This window comes from Ursus arctos, unplaced genomic scaffold (assembly GCF_023065955.2).
Source record: "Ursus arctos isolate Adak ecotype North America unplaced genomic scaffold, UrsArc2.0 scaffold_2, whole genome shotgun sequence".
Lineage (NCBI taxonomy): Eukaryota > Metazoa > Chordata > Mammalia > Carnivora > Ursidae > Ursus > Ursus arctos.
Window position 1 is genome coordinate 35,664,776 of NW_026622874.1, and position 25,084 is coordinate 35,689,859.

The 25,084-nt window shown below is 35.0% G+C and overlaps 1 protein-coding gene across 8 annotated transcripts in view; it reads left to right on the forward strand.

The window, feature by feature from the left end:
- The window catches only part of PTPRC (protein tyrosine phosphatase receptor type C), a 120,371-nt gene that overhangs the window by 76,782 nt on the left and 18,505 nt on the right, over positions 1 to 25,084 (forward strand). For all 8 annotated transcript variants that reach the window (XM_026480708.4, XM_057315168.1, XM_057315169.1 and 5 more), the window contains 10 exons: positions 2,681 to 2,800; positions 7,272 to 7,430; positions 8,820 to 9,031; positions 13,987 to 14,047; positions 19,141 to 19,249; positions 19,932 to 19,966; positions 22,476 to 22,585; positions 23,131 to 23,221; positions 23,312 to 23,388; positions 24,991 to 25,027. In XM_026480708.4, the coding sequence (XP_026336493.2) occupies positions 2,681 to 2,800; positions 7,272 to 7,430; positions 8,820 to 9,031; positions 13,987 to 14,047; positions 19,141 to 19,249; positions 19,932 to 19,966; positions 22,476 to 22,585; positions 23,131 to 23,221; positions 23,312 to 23,388; positions 24,991 to 25,027 (1,011 nt within the window). The remainder of the gene's footprint in view (positions 1 to 2,680; positions 2,801 to 7,271; positions 7,431 to 8,819; positions 9,032 to 13,986; positions 14,048 to 19,140; positions 19,250 to 19,931; positions 19,967 to 22,475; positions 22,586 to 23,130; positions 23,222 to 23,311; positions 23,389 to 24,990; positions 25,028 to 25,084) is intronic.

The window sequence follows — 25,084 nt, forward strand, 5'->3', positions numbered from 1 at the left end:
TGTGAGGTAAGAGTTCAATTTCATACTTTTGATACGGCGATCCACTTGTCTTAGCACCATTTGCTGAAAAGACTATCTTTTCCACATTGAATATTCTTGCCACCCTTGTCAAAAGTCAACCATAATGATGGTCTTATTTCTGTACTCTAAGCTCTATTCCATTGATCTACATATCTATTCTTAATGCTAGTAGCACTGTTGATTACTGTTGCTTTATATAAGTTTTGAAATCAGAAAGTGTGATTCCTTCAACTTTGTTCTTCAAAACTGTTTTGGCTATTCAAGTTTCCATGAAATTACATGTGAATTTAGGATCAACTTGTTAATTTCTTAAAATAAGCAGTTAGGATTCTGATAAGAGTTGCATCAAACCTAGATAAATCAATTTAGGGAGTAATGCCATCTCAACAATGTTAGTCTTCCAGCCCATGAATATGGGGTGACTTCCCATTAATTTGCACTTCTTTGGTTGAATTTATTTCTAGTTTTAAATTTATTCCTGCTTATATGGTAGTATTTTCTTAATTTAATTTTCAGATTGTTTATCACTAGTATATAGACATACAATTGATTTTCTGTGTTGATCTTGCAGTCAGCCACATTGCTGAACTTGTTTATTAATGACAATATCACAGAATTTTTGACAGACCATACTGAAGTGATTTTAAATTTAATTTGGCAGGGTTAGCTAAGGACCAAGGGAGCTGCCTAAGTCTGCCTCCTGATAACCTTCCAAACAAAATCACAAGAAGAAAAATAAAACTACATTAAAATTATGTCCCCAGCATACCTAAAAAATTTACTACTTTCTGAATATTAAGTACTAAAACTATTGCAATCTTTATAAATCAATGTAACAAAATAGAAATATTAGGAAAATTTTTTATAAATAAAAAATATGTTTTATTTATAAAAAATATGAGGGAATGGGTAGTATTTTTCAACAAATGATCCAGGTATCCCTATAGAAGAAAAAATGAATATCAGTCTTTACCTCTCAACAAACACAAAAATTAACTCAAAGTGAGTTGCACACCTACACACTAAAGTTAAAACTATCAAATTTCTAGACAAAGACATTAGAAAAAAAACCTTTGCTACTTGGTGCAGGCAAAGATTTCTTAGGACACAAAAAGCAAGAATCATAAAGAAAAAATGTTACAAATTAGACTTCATCAAAATTGAACGTTCTACTCTTCAAATAAAGCCGTTAAGGAAATAAAAAGCAATCAAGCCATACATTATAGGAAAATATCCACAATTAATTTTTCAACAAAAGAAGTTTCTCCAGAATATGTAAGGAACCCTTCCAAACACAAAATAAGACACCAACTGACCAAATTAAAAATGCTCATATGCTTCACAAAAGAAGATTTGCAAATGGAAAATAAGCATGTGTAAAGATGCTCAATATCATTAGTCATCTGGAAAATGCAAATTAAAACGACTATGAGAGGATGATGACAATGCACACCCACTAAAATGGCTAACGTTCAAAAGACTGACAATACTATTGGTGGAGAACGTAAGGTAATAATTTAGAATTTTACTCCAGGTATTTGCCAAAGAGAAAAAAAAAAATGTCTACACAAAGACTTCTACACAAAGATTCATAGCAGATTGACTTGTAGTAGCCAAAAGTCTGGAAACAACCCCAATGTCCCAACAACAGTTGAATGAATATATCCTTACAATGGAATACTACTCGTGAAATTAAAGAACCAACTACTGGGGCGCCTGGGTGGCACAGCGGTTAAGCGTCTGCCTTCGGCTCAGGGCGTGATCCCGGCGATATGGGATCGAGCCCCACATCAGGCTCTTCTGCTATGAGCCTGCTTCTTCCTCTCCCATTCCCCCTGCTTGTATTCTCTCTCTCTGGCTGTCTCTATCTCTGTCGAATAAATAAATAAAATCTTTAAAAAAAAATAAAATAAAGAACCAACTACTGACACATGCAACAAGATGAATGAATCTCTGGAACATTATATCGAGTGCCAATACTAGACATAAAATGTACTTACTATTTGATTTTATCTATGTGACATGGACGAAAAAAAATGAATTTAATCTATAGTAACAGAAAGCAGTTCAGAGGGTGTTTGGCATTGGGCAAGGGGGCTGAGTTGACTGGGAAGTGGCACAGAACTTTTGGGGGATGATAGAGATAGTCTAGGTCTTGACTGTGGTGGTGGTTATGTAGATGCATATATTTGTCAAAAGTCATGCATCTTACCTCAAATTAGTGTGTCTTAATGTAAATTATACCTGATAAAATTGATTTAGGCATTTATTACATTCTTCATCTCAAGTTATGATGACTAGTTACTGGAAGGTTCCAAATAATGACAGTTATGTTTATCAGTACTACCAATGACAGATTCTCGGCACAGTGAAATCTGGAAATCCCAAGATAGCTGAACAGTAGTATATATGAGAGGAAGAGGATATTCTCAGATGTCTTCAGGTCAGTGGACTGTTTCAGGTCCACGGTTCCACTTTAGAGTGACATTTCCTCGTTAAGTGACCTCTAAAGCAAATTGAGTAAGACCAGATGTCTTTCTTTTAATTTCATGATTAATTCATAGTTAAAATGTGGTTATTGATAATCATAATTATAATATGAAGAATGTTTTTTCCCACGTCTTGTTTTTCATATTTTATTTTCTTATTCTTTTAATAGGTCCAGGCTCACCTCAGAATTTTAGCTGCAATGTTACAAAAGAAAATGACATACTGCTCACCTGGAAACACCCTAAAGATTTTTTTCATAAGTATCATCTTTGTTATGGAATTACTCAAGGTAATTTGTATAAGATTTAATTCCATATCAGGAAAGATAAATTTCTAGTGGAAAGCACTAGAAATGCAGATTGAGCTAGTGAGCCACAGAGTGACTGTGACAGGCACCCTACATGCCTTGATGTTAGAACCGCTTCTACTCACCATGAGCTCTCCAGCCTCTGACGTGACTGAAGCCTAGAACATCCCCAATATTTGCTTGTCTTTCTTGATCTTTGTTCCAATCTTTGCACTCCAAAGCCTGGAGAAAGGAAATCTCTGGAAGATAATACTCATTATTGTTTTCCAAATACTATGCAAGTTGCATGGTTCAAACTCATTATTCAGGTCCACAAAGAAACAAACAAATACCTTCCAAGGCTTTCTGCAGGTGATATACACAAAATATTAGGTGAATAAAAATGAACGTGTACCTATTTATCCATGGAAGCCAGTTTGACAGCAGATGGAATCTTGGAACATAGTTCTAGTTAGGTTAAACTTTTGCAGAAATAAACGTCCAAAAAATGTGCTATGACCAGCTCAGCCATGAGCCCTCCAAATGAGAGGCTATTAAAGAGAAAAAACACCTCCTGGATAGCTTAAAGTATCCAAAATGCTTGTAGAAAACTGTAAGCATCACTGGATCCTCTCCAAGCCGATTCAGCATGTAAGAGAGCCCACTCGCCAATCTTTTACTTGTAGCTTAAAGTAGGACTGAGCTGAATATCGCACAGAATTCCATCTCTTTGCTTGGTAGGAAAGAAACAGACATAAATTTAAAATTCTGAAATCACTTGTTTTCAGCATGTTATTTTGTATTTTGATAACATTGTTCCTCCTGATTGTTTGACTCTTAATAATGAAACTACTAAAGCAAAGTTAAATACATGTGCATTTTCAAATTAGCATGAGAGGATTCAAAGGCTGTGGAAAAGAAATATATGCCATGTATTTGATGTTATGGTAATTTCAAAAGTTAGGTCTAAGGGAAAGGACAAATTGAAACTACAGGAAGAGAACAGCAAGACAATTAGATACTTGCTGCTTCCTCGGGCCCCTCTTGTACAAACTTCCTTGGTTTGGATTCTGTACGAACACATTGCTTGGCTTTCTTTTCTCTTCTCTGAATCTTCCACTCACTATTCCTTACTGTATTCTTCCTTTTGTATACTTTCTACTACAGGGTATTTTGTATGGAAGAGTATGTGGTGAAAATTTATGAGCAGTGTTTACTGCTCCTTTGTACTCTGTACAGCTTTTAAAAATGTCTATTTTAATAATCAGGTTAAGGAGGTTGTGATTATTAGCAGTCTGACAAGTTTTGTTTGCTTTAGTTTTATTTTGTTTGCAACTAGTGCAGCTCCTTTTTATTTAGTGCTATCCAAATTAATGGCTATCTAAATGTAACACTTGGATGGGATTGGGGGGAAGAGAAGGGTGAGCTGGCTGATAATCAGGTTGCATGTGTCTTTCTATTTTACCTTTCATATTTCCCCCTATTTCCCCCCAAATCAACTGCCCTAAGCAGAAAGGTGTTCTGCTCTTCTTCTATTCATCTCAAACATATGCCATGAGTACCTATTCCATTTTATCAGGGAGTTGATAGGATTTTAACATTGTTAAAATGATTCTTTTAACTTCTCTCATTATTCCAAATAATGTCACTATTAAAAACCCACGGGAATAAAGTCTATGAAGAACTATTGCAGTTTATATTACTTTTAATTGGATATTACATCTGATTTCTTTATTTCATAATCCAATCATTTCAGGGTCTCTGAAAGCTAGATATTGAAGGAGAAGGAAAATTAAGTGACATTTATTTAGTTTCTTCTGTTTGTTGGGTGTTTTTATAACATTTTAAGATTTTGTTAAACATTTCAATAATAACTCTGAAAGAAGAGGTACATAAATGTATCTATAGTTCATATCGTGCAACTGAGGATCGCAGAACTTCTGATTAATGTTCAAATTCAGAAGCTTGAACTGTGCTCTTTTGGCTACTGTGTTGTTCGTGTTTTGAGCACGAGCTACTTTGGAGAACTGCAGTATTTTATTTTATTTTACTTAAAGATGCCAAGTGACAAGAAGTTCCCCCAATAATGGGGAAGAGACATCTGTCTATGCTTTGTTGCATCCAAAATACTATTTTTTGGAGAGACAGAGAGAGAATGTGTGCACATGTGCAGGGGAGAGGGGCAAAAGGAGAGGGAGAGGGAGAATCTTAAGCAGACTCCATGCTCAACTAGGAGCCCGACACAAGGCCCAATCTCAGGACCCTGAGACCCAGGCGCCTCCTCCGACCCAAGTGCTATTATTAAAAGTTACTGAAACCAGTGTGCACTCTTCAAGACCACAGTGATGTTGCTGGAAATTTTGTGTATAACCTTTTTTTTTTTTGAAAGAAGAAAGCGAATTCTTTTTTCCTTCCAGTGCAAAATTTATTGGGGATCAACAGGTTTATACTATTTGGCATAAGTGTTCAAGAAGATACTTTAGAGTAGTCTAGGAAGTTGTTAATGGATTTCCTGAGGTATTTAAAAAAAAAAAAAAAACAAACCAAAAAGCAAAGAAGTGACAAGGAACGAAACCAGTGTCTCTCTAACCCTCTCCAGTGCAAAATGCATGACTTGAAAGTTAGACATGTCTTTGTTGCTCTAAGAAAAGACACATTTCAAGCACAACGTTAAATAAGTCTTTAGTGTGCTCCATACAGTTTGTACTTCTGTCAGAGTCCTGAGAAAAAGTGTTCGAACACCATGGAGGAGGCAGAGATATTCACATAAAGTATTTTGGCATTTCAACCAAAGATTGAAACCCTTTGAACTGTAAATGAACATTCTGAACCACCTGTCTAAGCACTAAAAACTTTAATCCCCAGACAGCAGTATATTTTGAACAATACATTCTTCAAAATTAAATCAACAATTTGACTTTTGTCAAATTAGCTAAGATAAAAGCTTTACAGAACTACATAGATCAATCATTTTGTTACAGAATGGGTGTGAGGTTACATAGGCAAACATACAAAATTAGGTCACTGAATGGAAGCCAGAGTGACCTTGAGAATAGCATCTTGATGCTTCGATTTTAGCTGGTATAGTTCTGCCCTTCTCTTGAGCTCACACCTTTTCTGCCCTCAAAGAGAGTTCTCACTGGGGTCAGGGTAGAACTGAGCTGGCAGGTATAAATCAACTAACTTTAGCTTTGGGGATTTCTGACACAGACATTTAGTCAAGTTAGAAGAGACACTTTATCTTACTTATTATTTAGCATTCCGTGGTAAGGTCGAGATATTACTATAATCTCCATATTTTGGGTAAGTAACTGATACAAGAAATTATGCACAGTGGTGAAGAAGAGAGCATAGACTCTGGAACCTCAATGCCTGGGTCCCCACCTGGCTGTGTTCCTCCTTTCCTGTGAGATCATGGACTGATTGCTTAATGTTTCTATGTCTCAGTTTTCTCCTCTGTAAAATTGGATGAAACTAAGAGAGCCAACCTATGGGGTTGTGGTGATGGCTAATTAATTCATTCACACCATGTAAAATCGTGTTTGGCACATAGAGTGATCGGTTCATTACTTTTATCATCATCATCATTATTATTATTATCACTGTGACTGCTATACAGCACCATGCTGCCAACTTTAATCTTCCTTTAATGACATTGTGCTTGTCCTTTAATACGTCTTGATTGATGCCACTGGGCTACTTAAAAATAGTGGCTAGTGAATTTTCAATTTAACAAAAGGTAACTTTTCTGTTTGAATGTCAAAACCTATTTAAACAAGGTCCTACCTCCCATATGCCTCCCCGACCAGAATCTGATGTCGTAGTCAGCCTTGTCCCTACATTCTGAATGCTCCTTCTTTCGTTTGTAACGCTTTCTTTTATCCCTTACACGGACTCGGTCACACTCCTCTGCCCATGCAGCTAGGGTTCTTCTGCCATTGTGCAGTTTTCCCTCACTGGGCAGCCCTCCTGAATTACTTAGTGCTTAAATTAAGATAGTAGAGTGGACCTAGTTATTGGTTATCAAAAGAATTCTGTGCCTAAACTCCCTAACAGTAGCTAATATCAATGTTCAAAGTGTAAAGTTTACATATTAGAAAAAGGCTCACTAAAAAATAGTCTTTCTAAAACAATACAACTCAAGACTTTCATAAGATTCACTGTGGGCTGTGTGTTCTCGGAAAGGAAAGAGACCACCTTCACAAATGAACTTGAACTTATTAAATATTTTATGTTCCATATCAATGATATGAAATGATATTTTTGAATATTTGAGTTTATTTATTATAAATGAATTTGTTCAATACATTTGCTGATAATTGTATATACAGTACTTCTGAGCACCAAGGATTTATGTATTTCTCAATCTCTCAGTTTGGAGTTAGCTCAAAATGATTTAACGTAGAGACCAAATTAAAGATGTGGCAATCCTGACTTTTAATGACTTAGTACATGTTTACATTTTTTCCCCGAGATGATAAATGCGAAGATCTGGAGCGTGAGAAAACCCAATATAAAATGACCAATTTGACACATTTTACAAGTTACTATGTATCATTAAAGGCCTACACCCTTGGAAAAGTGCAACGTAACGGAAATGTTGAGAGACGTGACTGTAAAACAAATCCAACAAGTAAGTTCTATGCTTTGATGCTTCTTTCTGTGAATGGCAAGGAGCAAAGTATGAACTTTTGAGTATACAATCCATCCACCTTTATGCTTCATTTGGAAAACACATTGATGTGGCACATTTGTTAACATCTAGGGTTTATAATAATTTAAAATACAGTGATTTAAAAACCGTTACCCTGGGTTCTCTGTATACCTCATATATCATCATAGAATTGTAAGAATGAACCATGAGGGGATATTAACTGGTACAATTTTTAAGATTTCAGACAATTTAGGTACCTAATCAACTTAGATAAAAATGTATTATCTATTGGTTTCTTTATTATCTAGAAATATTAACTGCAATCAGCCACCTAATAATGTCTCACTTTGAAAGCAAAGCATTCACTTGCTAACCTCTGCTTACCTGACAAAACATCCTATAAGACATAACATTTTATTGGCATTTTCTTCTCTTCGTTACACTGAACTACCTACTATTTTATTTTATAGCACATTTTCCATTTGAGGTTTCCTTTCAAAGGCATTTGCCTCTTGCCACCCGTGTGATGTCTGCAGTTTCCAAGATCTAAAGCTAGATCTGTCTCTGAGGTGAATGTTAATTCCATTAAGTCAGGAAGGAAGAAACGCCCCTGTGTAAAGCAGTATCTGTAGCTCCAGAGACCCTAACTCATGACGAAAAATTGTCTCATTCAGGGCTGGATGCAGAATGCTCTTAGTGAAATTTAAGGTCATTTAGGTTCTGGTTTCAAACGTCCAATCCTTGAACTTTATGGTTGTGTTACTTTCCTAAATTTCTGTGAAGTCACAAAAAAAGAAGATAATTTGTTGCTGCTCCTGAAGAAAGCAGCCAGGTAGGTGGTCACTAGGCTAATGGAAGCGTCTCAAGAATGGAGAAGCTGGGGCTATCTGGCTGGCTCAGTCAGTACAGTGTGCAACTCTTGATTTTGGGGTTGTGAGTTTGAGTCCCGTGTTGGGTGTAGAGATTACTTAAAAATAAAATCTGAAAAAAAAAACGGAGGTTCTGGACTGTGTGTAGGTCTTCAGGGTCCCCATATCATCCTCTCTTTTCTCCCTGCACCTTTCTTCCCCTCCCCTTCACCTCCCTCTCTTTCCTTCTATTCTCTAATTCTATATACTCCCCTTAGGGGATGACATGAACCCCCATGACTTCAAGTACAACATATATGCTAATATTCATTGAATGACTAGTGGTTTATTTGTAGATGTTTTGTTACAGCGTTTTGATGGAGGTACTATTATAACTTCCTCATCCATAACCCCCAAATTAACACTTAAAATAATTTATATTGTGCACATACATTGCCAAGTGATTTAAATATGCATTTACAAAGAGATTAAAGTAACAAATCTTTCTTCATTTTGATAGATCCGAGCAAAGTCATGGGCTTACGTGCTTCACTGAAGTCAGATAATAGTATACTTGTGACTTGTCAACAACCTGCCAACCTTAATGGCCCCGATAATGGCAAATACATTCTAGAAGTCAAACCTGGAGGAAGTCATATTGAAATTGAAAAAAAAGAATCTTGTAAATTTCTTGTAAAACACCTTCAGTATTCAACAAACTATGACTTTGTGGTAAGATTATAGTTTCTATAATCGCTATAGTACTGATATGCATTCTAATGATTGTTATGTCATACTTAAATCATATTAAGCCCAGTGTTCATGTGAGCTTGAGAGACTCTGTGTCTAATGAAATCACATTTAAAGTCTTCAATGTTCGACTCCAAACTTTGCATCCCTAGTTCTTAAACAGTGGTTTCAAGCAAATATTTTGTTGGAATATTTTTGACCTTCACTATGATTTACTTACAGCAGAATTATTGCTTCTGTGTCAAAAAGCACAATGTTTTATGTAGTCGATTATTACTTTGTCAAACTTTTTATTTCCCTTGACTTTTTATCTTTATTAACATGACTTCCTTAATTACAAAATATTTTATAGGTACACTGAGGTTAGAAAATAGTAGAAATGAATATTAGGAAATGCCAGTGAACATGGAGAATTAAAAAACTCATCTATAAGCTTACTGCGTACTGATCATATTTTGTGAATATTTTCTAAAATGAAAAATCTCAGTCTTTGTCCTGGTTGTAGGGGAAAACGTCAGTTCAGTCTTCTCTTGTGTGTTCTTTTCTGGGAGTCTCCTATACTATTCACATGAAACACTGCACTTCTGACACTTCTGGTCACCAAATGTGTGGCGCTTTTTCCCCATATCAAGCAAGTCTTCGTGGTACCACCTGGGTGTCCTACAATTGAAGTCAAATCTGACACCGTCTATCTAGAGATAGTGGCAGAGTCCACAAGTGAAGGGCTTAGTCCCACAAGACTGTTCCCATTGCATTTTAGATGCCAGGTCCAAGTAGTTGGTCCCTAGGTTATCTTCAATTTCTGTCCAACGTGGCCACAAATCAGGTGTTCCCAGGACCCTCTCCTCAGGTTTGATTGTGTGGCTCACAGAATGCAGGGAAACATTATTCACGTTTACCAGTTTATTCAAGGATGTGATAAAGGATACAGATGAACAGTCAGATGAGGGTGATGTCTGAGAAGGCCCCAAGTACAGCAGCTTCTGTCCCCATGAAGTTGGGGTGCGTCACCCTCCTAATGTGGATATGTTCACCTTTGTCTGATAGCTCCCTAAACCTTGTTCTTTGGAGATTTTAAGGAGGCTTCATCATGTAGACGTGATCAATCATAAACTTCATTTTCAGCCCTTCTACCTTCTCAAGAGAACGGGGGCAGAGCTGAAAAGGTCAAGCTTTTACTAATGGCCTTATCTTTCTGATGACTAGCCTTCATCCAGGAGCCACCCAGCAGCCCATCCAGTCACCTCGTTAGAATGTAAGACACTCCTATCACCAGGGAAATTATAAGGGTTTCAGGAGTTCTGTGCCAGGAACCAAGGGCAGAGACCAATATATATTTTCCTTATATCTTACAACTTCCCTAACATGCAATGCATATTTATATATATTCAGCATATATATTTATCGACATTCTGAACACACAGTTTTTCATATATCACTATGTCATGAACATTTTTCCATGTTAAACACTCTGCTACTATGCAATTTTTAATGGTTGCATAAGATTCTATCATATAGCTTTATCACATTCTATTAACTGTGCTTGTTTTCATCTCTTACAAACAAAATCAATAAAGACACTTACTGGTAAATAGCAAAATCTTTGAATGTGTCTTTAATCATTTCTGTTTAAGTAAATTCCTGGAAATAAATGTATTGGGTCAAAAGGAATTTACATGTATTTTAAGAGTTTTTGTGATACATATACGTACATACATATAGGTATGTGTGTATATATATATGTATATATATGTAAAAATGTATATGTGTATTTACATATTTATTTACTTATTTATTTATTTATTTATTTATTTATTTATTTATTTATTGGGTAAGTTACCAAATTACCCTTCCCATAACAGTATATGAAGTGACTGCTCGTGATATTCTCACCAATACTGGGCATACCCTTCTTTTTCTTTGATGTTTAGTAGGTGAAATACAGTATCGACTTCTCTTTTTGTTTTAATGGGGTTTCTTTATTTACTGTTGAAGATAAATATAGTTCTTGTTGTTGCTGTTTTTGCTCTTGTGGTAACATACTTTTTACTTCCTTTGCCCAGTTTTATTTGGGGAAGTTTCTGGATATTAATGATATTAAACTCCTTGTCATATGAGTCTCAAGATTTGTTTCCACTTCGCAGTTTGCTTTTTTAATTTTATTTATAACATTTTAAGTCATATACAATTTTTCCTTTTATTTTTAGTCAGTCAAATTTATCAGTTTTATTTCTGATTTAATGGAAATTTCAACAGTCAGTAGTCTACTGTTCAATATATGTTGACAATTGGCTTCATATTCTTTATCACTTAAATACGTTTATATATTATAATACATATAAATATATATAACCTTTTATATATATACAGCATATTTTATTATGTATATGAATATATAACATTTCTTACCTTTCTTGTCATTTGTTTGTTTTATCAGAGACATAGGTTGGACTTTATCAAATGTTTTTATTACACTATATTAGATGATGCCATGGTTGTGATGACATGATGTGATTTGTTTATATGGTGCATTATACCTATACGTTTTGTAATGCTAATCCATGTCACGTTCCAAGAAAAAATCTTGCTCTGTCATTGTGTATTATTCTTTGAAAGTATTATTGAATTCAATGGCTTAATTTTTTAAGTCTTTTTTTTTTATGCTCAACATCACTAGCAATCAGGGAAATACAAGTCTTTTTTTAAAAAAGATTTCATTTATTTATTTGAGAGAGAGAGTGAGTATGAGAGAACATGAGCAGGGGAAAGGGTCAAAGGGAGAGGGAGAAGCAGACTCCCCATTGAGCAAGGAGCCCAAAGTGGGGGTCAATCCCAGGACCCCAGGACCATGACCTGAGCTGAAGGTAGACGCTTAACCAACCAAGCAACCCAAGCACCTCAAATTTTTTGTCTTTATGAATAGACATTCATATGAGATCATTTAACAAGTGGGCAGAAGTTGTGGGCATAGACTTTTGGTATAGCTTTGGGCATGCATCATTCTTATTATATTTTGATATAAAGGTTGTGCTAACCTGATAAAGCACATTGGACACATTTCCTGTTTTTCTACGCTTTGTAGCTCTAAATAGTACAGGAACGGTTTGTTTTCTGAAGTCTGTTTTAATCCTTTTAACACACAGGAATTCTTTCTTTCTGAACCATTTACATTTTCTTCCATTATTGTTCTTTTCAGATATTTTACACTATATTTTTTCCAAAGAACAGTCCATATGAAAGAAAAATTTTGTTATCACATACCATATACATTATACTTCACCTCCCATTACTTTTCCAGCACGCAGTAAGCTCCATTTCTTTTCAGTTTCTCAGGCACATCTCTATAGGTACTTTACCTGGTGCTCTTCTCTCTTTCCAGAATTTTCTTCTCCCATTTGTCAATATAAGTTATTCTGGAAAATTATAGGTAAACATCATATTAAAATACAACCTTCAAATTCAAATTGGTATATAATTATTTAGTTATCCATTCTTTTCCTTTTTCCCATCCTTCCAAAATTTTCTCTTGTTTTCTTCAGTGTATGTACCATATTTCATTGTGTTTCTTTCTGTATCCCCTACAACATTTATCCCATCACAAGGGACCAATCATTTTAGCTTTATTCATCATTGTGATCTCTGGTTAATAGATAAATAAAGTTGTTTTTATCATTGTTAATTTATTACTTTTATTTTTTAGAGACTTATTTTTATGGTCTTCTGGTAATTTGGGATTGAAAGTGTTTTGTCCATTTGTTTATTTTTAATTATCCAAAAAAAGAAAGAAAGAAAAGAAAAATTAAAGCTATGAATTGTCCTTTCATAAAATTTTGACTGTATCCTATGTCTGTGTTATTATTGATTTTTCAATGACTGACATAATATTTAAAGAGTGGATTTTTAAAGTAGAATGTTATTATTGATAATTTCCAAAGAATTTATAATTGCAGTTGGAAAGCATATTTAATTTGTTTTCAAAGTGAGTGTTTTTACATTTCTGGTGCTTGAATTTTTATTGTTATTATTAGCTTCTAAAAGATAATTAGCTTTTATAATTTCTGCTTTGGGGAATTTATAGAGTATTTTTTACAGTTCACTGTATAATGAATGTTTATAAATATTCTGTGAGTACTGGGGAAATTATATATCCTCTGAAGGGTAAAAATTTAGGTAATATTTTCTAAATTTATCATGTTTATCTTTTTTATGATATTATTCAGATTTATTTTTACTTAAAATTGTTTTTGCCAAAGCCTCTTATTGCTTTCTTGCTCCTGTCAGTTTCCCTTGTATATCTTAATTGTTTCGATTTTATTTGCATCTGATATTTTAAGACATAGGTAGTTATGCTAGTTAGGTCAACACTGTAGATTTTACCCTGTATCACTTGGGAGTATCAATCTTTATCATTTTAACCCTTGTGAACTAAATATCACTTTATTATAAATACTGTGATTCTTATATTGTTTCTATTTACTTTTACAAATTGTATGTGCATCTTATGTATAATTCTTATATATGGTAGAGTTTCCCTTTTAAATAAAATCTTAAGATATTAGATTTTAAATAAAATCTAAAGATATTAGCCTATCAACAGGGAATTTTAACTTTAAGCTTTGAATATTTTGATGTGTTGGATTTTATTCCTCCAGTTTCACTTATTCTTGCTAATTATACTATTGTTATTAGTACTACTATTATTGCTAAATAGGCTAAGATTACTTTGTCTTTTTCACTGTTAAATATTTTCTTTTAAAAAATTTTGATAAAATATAGACCTAATCTTGAAGTTTCAACTTTAAATTATCATTAACCTGTGTATTTTAAATTAATTATCATCAAATGAGAAATAATGTTACATTATGATAGATAAATTTACATTACTATTACAAACTATTACATTACAAGCTATTTTCTCTTTTATTACTGAAATTCAGGTCTATTATCACAATGGGTACTATGCTGGAGTTCCAGAAAGTGTTTCTCAATCAACATCTTGTAAGTCATTACATGGCTATTTATTATACTACTTTTATATTAATATATATACTAATACTTACAAAGCTTTATTATTTTACATTCATATTTATATTTAATTATTAAATGTTTATATGTTTTCCATAAACATAATATTTTAAGTTGTCTGAAAAAACATGTATAGGTGAACCTCATATTAAAATATTATATTTTATTCTATTTTTAATTTTTTATTTAAGTGTAGTTGACACACAATATTACGTTAGTTTCAGGTATACAACAGAGTGACTTAACTTCTCTTTAACTTATGTTCCCCCCAAGTGTAGCTACCATCTAGCACCATACAATGCTTTTATAATATCACTGTCCATATTCCCTATGCTGTACCTTTTATTTCTGTGACTTATTCATTCCATGACTAGAAGCCTGTACCTTCCACTCCCCTTCACGCATTTTGCCAATCCTCCCACCCCTTCCCTCTGGCAACCATCAGTTTTTTCTCTGTAAAATACAATATTTTAAATTCAATTAGGAAATTCAATTATTAAAGGATCATTGATCTCGTAAAATAATTCATAGGAAGATTTTTCTGTATAGACTTAAATTATGATTAGGTTTATGACACTTTTTCGTGTTTGTTAACACGACATGTTTGCTTTGTGTACTGCTTTAGAGATTGTTACTTATTTTATCTTATTCTGTCCTTCCAAGGTAAGTTTGGTAGAAGCAGGTGTTAGATACAAAGCTGTTCTGATTTACCTCACTAAAGCTAAGATAAGCATTGCTTAATAACAATGTGGTTATTGAATTTTTTGTGATTAATATTTTAAATATCTTAATCAAAATAAAGTTGCAGATAGAAAAAATCATTTCATTTTAAATGTCGTCATAATAATGAAAATAACAGGTACCTGTCACCACTCCCCACTCACTGTCCTGCTCCCAGGGACGACCACTTTTCCCCATTTCTATTTTCAGTTCTCCTTATAGTTCCCACCATATATGTCAAGAATATTGGCTGCTACTCTTTCTAGAGTTATTAGCATTGCCCATTGATCTGATCCTATGGAGAGAGAGGACTTAGTTCATTGTTTTAAGTTTCTCTGCTTGTTGGCTTATAAATTAAATTAAATTACCTGAATCTCTGTGTCGTGTTATCAATCATAGGCAGTTTCTGATGCTATCATTGCAGCATCTCAGTCTCAATCTCTCACACACATATGCATCTGCGCAGTGACTAATGCCTTATTTTCCGAAGTCTTTGAAAAGAGGAAAGGTGTAAAATCTCATGTTCCAAGCTGCTTTCCTAAGGCGCATGTACAGTTTTAGTTCTTGATGCTCAGAGGTTTAAACTAAAAGCTCTCAATATGAAATGCCCACCAAATTCAGCCAGAAAGCTCTGATTTTATTTCCATATAAGTACTTTTCTTTTATAATTCTTTACAATAAAAACAGCTTGATTGAATTATTTTCCCCCCCAGCTTATAGCTGTAGCACCTACTCTCGGGGGGGTCACAGACTCAACAGGACATTTCACACTCACGTCTTAGTAGGCCAGAGTGAGGCCGCTTCACTCAGAGAGACGCAGAACAGGAAGCAGAAGGTGCCAGCGAGGGAGGCGGGCAGCCGCAATGGCGGTAGCAGTGCGCATGGCAGACGGAGAACCATTCTGGGGCCCTCCCAGAGGCGAGGGAGATGAAGAGAATCAGAGGGCGTGCGTGCGGGTGGGCGCTGCCCTGGCTTAGAAGCCCCAGGTTGAGAAAGGAACCAGTATCTCAGAATAGTTCCAGAGGCATAGCTTCCAGACGTGCCAACAGGGATGGGGCCAGATCTGAGATGCGCCCTGGGTTACTCCGCTCAGGGAAGCCTAAAGCTAGGGTTTCCGCCAGGACCATGTAGTTCGTACAGAAACCTCCCGGTCCAGATGCAGTTTAGCAATCAGGGGATCATTTTCACCATTAGCAATGTTGCCTAGGAACACAGCTAATATCTCGCTTTTCTCAGATTTCCATGTCGGTGGAGCTAGAGAGTTATCCCATGGTCCTTTTTCCATAACACAGAAAAAGTTTTATTGACTTTTTGCTCCCAATGGCATTTTCATTAGAGATAAATAATACGACATTTTTAAAAAAATTTAAATTCAGTTAGCCGATATATAGTTACAATGACTTTTAATAGTGACATCTTCTCCAGGGGAGGTCTCGGGTTGGGACTTGCCAAGAATACACCTACTAGAAAAGGATTGCTGAGCTTCCCTGGCGTAGGATTTCCTCAACTGTATTTTGACATCATTCCACATGACTCCTGGGGCCCCTTTCTTCCTATACTGATTTGAACGCCCTCGCTGTACAGCTCAGCTACTGTCGTAAAATTTTTCTTCATTAGTCTCCTCTTTTAGAATTGCTACATCTGAATCTCATTTTTTAAAAAAATTTACGGGTGTTTATTCTCTAGAAGAAAATATTCTAACTCTTGCACGTATAAACATGCAATTCCTGATTCGACCCTGGAACTTGATCAATATTCTGACCTGGCATAGAATTCTAAGTTAAAAAATCTAGAATTGAAGAAGTATTTCTGTTTTGTTCTCCTGCATCCAGCAAACTTTCTAATGCCATCCCATTTCTCCTTCTTTTTCTATATTTCCGTATTTTTGTTCTCTGAAACTTTTATGGTTTCCTCTTTATTCTTGGTCTTGCATTGCTTTTTTTCATTTCATTTCATTTCATTTCATTTCATTTCATTCAATTTCATTTCATTTCATTTCATTTCATTTCATTTCATTTCATTTCATTTCATTTTCTTTGCTCTATTTTTTCCCCCTGTAGTCCTTTTGGAGCTCCCGTTAGTCACATATTGGAAATTGTAAATCAGTTTATTATTTTGGAATCCCTCTATCTTGTTGAGGGTTTCCTTGAGAGTTTGGTTCTTATCAGCAGTCTGATCAAAGCCATAGTGAGACAATAGGAAAAGTTGGTTAGAAGTTCTGTGATCCTGGGGCGCCTGGGTGGCTCAGTCGTTAAGTGTCTGCCTTCGGCTCAGGGCGTGACCCCGGAGTTCTGGGATCGTGCCCCACGTCAGGCTCTTCCGCTGGGAGCCTGCTTCTTCCTCTCCCACTCCCCCTGCTTGTGTTCCCTCTCTCGCTGGCTGTCCCTATCTCTGTCAAATATTTTATTTATTTATTTATTTAAATAAAATCTTAAAAAAAAAAAAGAAAGAAGTTCTGTGATCCTTAGAGGGCCTGTTGACTGAGGAGATACGTTGTATTATTTTTTTCTACGTTTATTTAAATAAAATTTTACTTTATTATTTACTTTGATAACATCTATTTTTTACTTATTTTTTTAAAATTTGTGCAAGTTAGTTAACATATAGCATAGTACTGTTTTCAGGAGTAGAACTTACTAATTCATCACTTACATATAATACCCAGTGCTCATCACAACAAGTGCCCTCCTTAATTCCCATCACCCATTTAGCCCATCCCACCACTCACCTCCCTCTTAGCAACCCTCAGTTTGTCCTCTATAGTTAAGAGTCTCTTATGGTTTGCCTCTGTCTCTGTTTTTACCTTATTTTATTTTTCCTTCCCTTCCCCTATGTTCATCTGTTTATTTCTTAAATTGCACATATGAGTGAAATCATATGGTATTTGTCTTTCTCTGACTTATTTCACTTAGCACTCTAGCTCCAACCACGTCATTGCAGATGGCGAAATTTTATTCTTTTTGATGGCTGAGTAATATTCCATTGCATATATATACCACATCTTCTTTATCCATTTATCATATCAGTGACACATGGAATCTTTCCATAGTTTAGGTATTGTTGATAATGCTGCTATAAACATCAGGGTGCATGTACCCCTTCAAATCTGTATTTTTGTTTCCTTCGGGTAAATACCTAGTAGTGCAATTGCTGGGTGGTAGGGTAGTTCTATTTTAGCTTTTTGAGGAAATTCCATACTGTTCTCCAGAGTGGCTACACCAGTTTGCATTCCCACCAACAGTGCATGAGGGTTCCTCTTTCTCCGCACCCTCACCAACATCTGTTGTTTCCCGTGTTGTTAATTTTATAGTCATTCTGACAGGTGTGACGTGATATCTCATCGTGGTTTTAACTTATATTTCCATGATGATGAATGATGTTGAGCATCTTTTCATGTGTCTACTAGCCATCTGGTTGCCTTCTTTGGAAAAATGTCTATATATGCCTTCTGTCCATTTCTTAGATGGATTATTTGTTTTTGGGGTGTTGAATTTGAGAAGTTCTTTATAGATTTTGGATACTAGCCCTTTATCTGATAAGTCATTTGCCAATATCTTCTCCCATTCCTTAGGCTGCCTTTTAGTTTTGTTGATTGTTTCCTTTGCTGTGTAGAAGATTTTTATCTTGATGAAGTCCCAATAGTTCATTTTTGCTTTTGTTTCTCTTGGCTCTGGTGATGTGTCTAGTAAGAAGTTGCTATGGCTGAGGTCAAAGAGGTTACTGCCTGTGTTCTCCTCTAACATTCTCTTTTCTCTGCCTTTTCTCCAAGGAAGGGCATGATTTCATGTTAAACTTTGGTGAAAATTTACATCAGGATAAGTAATCCTAATGGTAGAATGAAATAATTTTTGTCTCTTGGTTAATTGATTTTATACCTTAGTGAGCAGGTGAGAAATTTTATCTGTGTGGGGCAGAAGCCTTTCTGAACTTTTTGGAAGGTTATCCACTTCTGCACAAAAGTTAAGCTATATGAGTTTTTATCTGAGATTTGTGAAAACTAAATTACCTCTCTTGTCCCTTCAAAATGGAGTGACTGAAAGAAAGAGAATTAAGCCTAAATGATAGTGTTTCATAAAGGAACAGGATTTTGTGAAAGGAAAAGAGAGTTTCTCTTCTATATTCTAATTGTTCCCTTAAAATATTAGGTGTTTTTATTTGTTTTGAGTAATATAGGCAAAATACACAAAAATCAAGAACATACTGTATTTGGTCTCCTTTAAAAATTTTTTGAAAGCCTCAAAAGAAATGAGCGTATTAAAATGAAATTACTTTAAAGGTGATATTCAAGAACACAGCGAAATATTTGATATAATAAGCTTTCTTCATGTGTTATTTTTCATTTCTAGATAATTCTAAAGCATTGATTATATTTCTGGTGTTTCTGATCATTGTGACATTCTTAGCCCTGCTCGTTGTTCTCTATAAAATCTATGACCTGCGCAACAAGAGGTCCAGGTAAGAGCTGATTTCAAAGTGAAAAATAATAGTAATAATGATGGAAGTACCCATCTAAGGGGTAAGTTTAGAACCAGTTAAGTAAAGAAGGAGAAGTAGCATGAAGTCCAATTCATCAGTGAACTTTTGATCAAAAACTTAGCGTGGTCTTCTCAGTTTAAATACTAATATTTTCTACACTTACCAATAAATAATGTTATGATTTTTAAAACTAATAACCAGTGAAACGAATAGATATTTATTTTTCTAGTACAAATTAGGTCAGAGGGATCTAGAAATGATAAAGACAGAAAGGAAAGAGAACTATCTAAGGAATTATATATATTCCTTTTCCCAGGAACAACTACACTTTACAAAAAACAAGAATTTTAAAATAAAATTATTTAGTCACTTAACAGAGTTTAGCAGACAACTCTTGGTTGGTTTCTTCCTCCCTTACTTTTTCTTTACTCCTCTCTCTTTCCTCCATCTCCTTTCCTTCATTCTTTCCTCCCTCCCCTGCCATGCTCTTTTCTCTTTCCCCCTTCCTATCCCCTCTTCTCTCTTCCTCCTCTCTTTTCCTCTTTATCCTCGCTGCCACCATTCCCTCGTTCCTTTAATCATTCATTAAATATAAATAGAATCCCAACTGAACTCTATGTTTCTTAAAAGATACAAAAACTTACATTTCTTATTTTCACAGCAATATGGAAGAAGAGGTTATACTTGTTGAAAGGGGTAAGTATACATATTTTTTACTGGTGAATATCCCCTTCATATTTGAATCCATTCATTTTAAATAAGAATTCAATATTTCAAAAAATATAATCTGGACCTCCTCTGTTGATACAGTGATGAAACTTAAATTCATTTATTCTCTCTCTCTCTATATATATAGATATAGATAGATATATAGGGAATATATATATAAATTATACACAAATTGTATTTATTAGATCAGTAAGTACTATGAATTTCCTAGTATATGCCAAATATTGTGCCAGCACTGAAAATGTGGCAGTGACAGGCCACTCTGCTTTTAAGGGATTTAAAATTTAATAGAAGAAGACAGAAATATCAACAAATATGACAGCAATTTGGTAAATGGCATAGTGATTGAATGTGTATGGTTCTATGGAAAGGTACAAGACTATGAGTAGGAAGGGCAGGTATCTGGGTCTTCTAAGATTGTGGGGAGACATTAGATCAACAAATGAGAGAGTGGTGGATGGAAGAACAGATGGAAGGTGTCATACAGGAAGAGGCAGTAAGTGTGGTCAGGTCTCTGCAAGGGTGGGATGGTGGCTTTTCCCCTAAAGGCTCATTTATGGGCGTGACGAAAAAATGCAATTTGACTTAGGAGAGGAAAAGGAATTCCATTTTTTCTCTTCTTTTTCAACTTACACATTATTTCTTTAATTTTTGAAATGTGATTTTTGATCTGGTAAAAGGGGAAGGAAATAAAGATTGAAACTATATTTACAATAAAGAAAATGATTTTTTTACTCATATTCAAGCAGAAAAAATTTAAGAACTCCTCTGCCTTATTTTAACTTGTCTCTGAAGGCTTTCCCTCTGTAAGAGCAGGTACCAAATCAGTAAGCAAAGGTGTTAGGGTTGGTTCTTTGGAGCTCCTTGACTTTATTTTCCGTTGCAAAATCTATCACTTCCTGATGTTGTATTATATATTTTATTTGTTTGTTAACTCTCTTTCCCTCACTAGAATGTAAGCTAGGGATATGAAGATCGGGAGATTTTTCTCTCTCATTTCACTGCTCTATCCCTAGTTCCTATCTGAGTGTTTGGAATTCAAAACATGTCAATGAATACATGCATGAATTAGGTAAAATGTTTTGAAAATTAGTTTTGATAGACTGAGGGAAGAATGAAGAGCCAAGAGTAACGAGCCCCTGAGCAGAGAAGGGGAATCAATTTCAAGGTGTCAAGGCAGACTGGAAAGTGTCAAAGAAGCATTTTATCCCAAAGTTGATACTAATTGTCCATTCGCATGACTTAGAACTTACCCAAACTCCATAAAACCTCAAAGGTGGCCCTAAGTTCAGAATGAATGAATATCAGAGATTCCCAACAACCCAAAGAAGCAACTGCACGTGGCTAATTTGATAAGAGTATTTGGATAGAAAATTTTCACAGACAATAAGAAAAATGTGCAACCCTAATAGACATCTTCTTTCTTCACCTGATAAACAGAGAACATTAAAATGAATAGAAGAAACATTTTTTACATGTGTGATAGTTTACATTCTCTTATTCTTTTGAAACCATTGTTTTTCAGGAGACATATACAGCTATAGCTCTTTATGGTTAATATGTATTTTTACTCCTTATGAAGTTATTAAAAAAAGATAGTATATAATGTGTTTCATACCCTGGAGGCATAACAGATAAGCACAACTTGTTCATAGCTTAGTGTAAAGGGAATATTGAATAAGGCGGAGTCCTGAGTATCAGGGTATTAATCATATTCTCTTATTTGTATGTTTACCAAATTTCATAATAACTTAAAAAAGAAAAAAGAAAAAAAAATAATAGCTATAATACATATACATAAGTATAGCAATTGTTACATTACATTAAGTATTCAAACTTTAGATTTAGACAATGGAACACTAATAATGGTGTTATAATTTTTTAACAAGTAGAGTTACATGCTCATGTTTGTATTTCAGAAGACTAATTTTGGGGCAGTTTAAGAGCTAAGTCAGCATGAGGAAAAACTAGAGACAAAGAGAGGAGTTCGGAGGATGTAGTTACATGGATGAGGAGGACTGCCTGCACCTGACCGCTGGCAGAAGGGATCGAAAGCACCCAGTGACTTACTTGGATATGGAGCTGGAGGGGGAAATCTTGGATCACGTGAAAGTTTCAGTCTTAAATTACTTTGTGAATGGTGATCCTGTTTACTGAGGTTTGAAATACTAGAGTCAAGGAAACATGATTTTTACTTTGATCATTTTGCCTTTGACGTACATGTGAGATAACTGTATGGAAAATCTGGGAGATAGTCTGAAAGGTTAATATAAAGCTCAGAAGAGGGCTGGAGCACAACATGTAGAAGTCATGGGTTTAGAGGTGAATCTTTGTAGGTGAGTGAGATTTTCCAGATAGAATATGTGTAAGGTGGAAAGGAACTAAGGGTTAACCCAGGCTACAAATTGGATGAAATTTATATGGACACCTGAAAGATAGACATAACCCAGGTCATGAATTCTTAATATATTTAAAGATGATGAAAAACAACTGATGACTGTGGAGCCAATCCATGCAGATGTTTTGTTGGAAACTTATAAGAGGAAGATTGCTGATGAAGGAAGACTTTTTCTGGCTGAGTTTCAGGTGTGTGGCTCCTCTTGATATAGAATGAGAAATTTACTCAATTATCAAGATCATTCCATATAACTATCTGCCTTTGTAGTTTACCCCACATCACACTGCAACATAGAGCAGACATTATTACCACATTTATAGAACAGAGGAGAGACTTATAGTCATGGAACTAGTAAATATTTCAAAATAATTCTTCATTGTATCATTATCAGTTACGAAGTTGTGTCACAAAACATATTTGTCCCGTTTTGAACTTGTAGTCTAGACAAATATCCAAGTGTGTGTTTTTAAATTAATTTTAAAGCGGTAATTAATGCTGAATTTGCTCTCACTCATGGGTTTTATTCTCAAAGTTGCCCATCATTCATTTTTTAGGTGGGTTTTTTTTTTGCATAATTTCTAATAATGTTAATTTCAATTACCAGACATGGCTTGCTTATCAGCCCAAAGGACATATGTCATAGGATGTCTCCTTTGCTCAAAATGACAAGTGGCAAGGGGAAAACTATTGTTCTTGAATCTGCTGTGACCCAAAGGATCTTCATGTCTTTCAGAGCATTCCACGGGTGTTCAGCAAGTTTTCTATCAAGGATGCTCGAAAACCCTTTAACCAGAATAAAAACCGCTATGTTGACATCCTTCCTTGTAAGTACTCATTGAGAATTGGATTTCCATATGTTTAGGCTACTTGATTATTCATTATTTCACTTACTTATGTTTCTTTTCTTTGAACAGATGATTATAACCGTGTTGAACTCTCTGATATAAATGGGGATGCAGGGTCAAATTATATAAATGCCAGCTATATTGATGTGAGTAAAAGTGCTTATCGGCCAGGTTATTTTATATCTTCGTTGTTTTGCCACTGATCATTTTCATTTTTCTTGTATCTATGCATTTCATTCAGTTCCGTCTTTGTCATGACAAAATTTTAGAAATATTATTAGAAACTGTTTGAAATAAACCCGTAATGTCACTGAGATAAACAACAAAATCATTAATATCAGCAAGAATAGTTGTTTATTATTTGTTATTGGTACTAGGTATATTATAGAATTTTCCTCTACCAAAAAAATGATACTAATAATTAAAATACTCTGGTACATACTATGTGCTGGATATTAGGCTAAATGATCTATGTATGTATTTCTCATAAGAACCCCACATTTGCCCTGACCATGTATACCATGCTCGCTGTAGAGGTGAGAGGTGAGGGCAGATTTTATAAGGATTTAGGTAGTCTCTGAGAAAAACCTCATAATTTCTATTCAAATACATATTGTAATTATGGTATTGAGTTATACTTATTTTTCTCCACCAGAGCTGGGAGCTTCTGAAAAGTATGTCTTCAGCTTTTGGATAGTTACTTGGCATATTGTAGTCTCTCAATAAATAAGTGTCAAATAAGTTAATGTATGAATAACACTATGTCATGAGATAGAAGTTTCAAGAAGTTACTGATATTAATCCTGAATTTTTGTGGCCCATGTAACTATATTTCATCAAATCGGCAAAGTTTATCTCTCTGAAGGGCTTCTCTGATTGCTGAGGTGAATTTAAGGACTATGGGATAATTTGGAAGAAATTAGCACAATATCTTATCTGCCTTTGTACTCTTCTTTGCTTCGGTCATAGGAGTGGGAAAAGCAGACATGGTAGGTGATGAAATGAAAGTTATTGTATCTCTTATCTACAATGGCAGAGAAGGAGTCTAGGGAATTTGCGGTCTATCCTAGCGCTAGTTAAAAGGTAGAAGTGTGGGGATCACCTCAGAATGATTTATTGAAAGAATTTGAGTAAGAATCCCAAAAGCAACTGCGTGGTTTGTACAAAGGTTTAAATTGTAACAGATGGTGTTGTAAGGATTGGCAGGACATAAAATATAAGAATGTTTGGATTACTTTTGTATATTGCTGCACCATCCCAGATGAGGATGAAATCTAGTTTTTTTTTTTTTTTAAAGATTTTATTTATTTATTCGACAGAGATAGAGACAGCCAGCGAGAGAGGGAACACAGGCAGGGGGAGTGGGAGAGGAAGAAGCAGGCTCCCAGCAGAGGAGCCCGATGTGGGGCTCGATCCCAGAACGGCGGGATCACGCCCTGAGCCAAAGGCAGACGCTTAACCGCTGTGCCACCCAGGCGCCCCTGAAATCTAGTTTCTAAAATTGCTTTTGGTGTATAGCAAAGACACATGAAAGCCATGACTATTGTTTGTAAATGCTAACAAGTTTGGCACAGTTTAATGGGTGACTGTGAGTTAATAAAATCCCCCTTATAATTTGAAAATGTTCAGAGAAATCCACAACCAAGAAATAGTGGATCTAAATCAACTTTCTTTAACTCACAATTTTGCATGTAAATGAATAATTGAGTGTTCAGTAGATGATATGCCTTTGTGTGTGTTTCGAACAGGGCTTCAAAGAACCCAGGAAATACATTGCTGCACAAGGTAATTTATCTGATAGTCTAACATTCTTTTTTTAAAATTGTTTTGTAGCACTTTTAA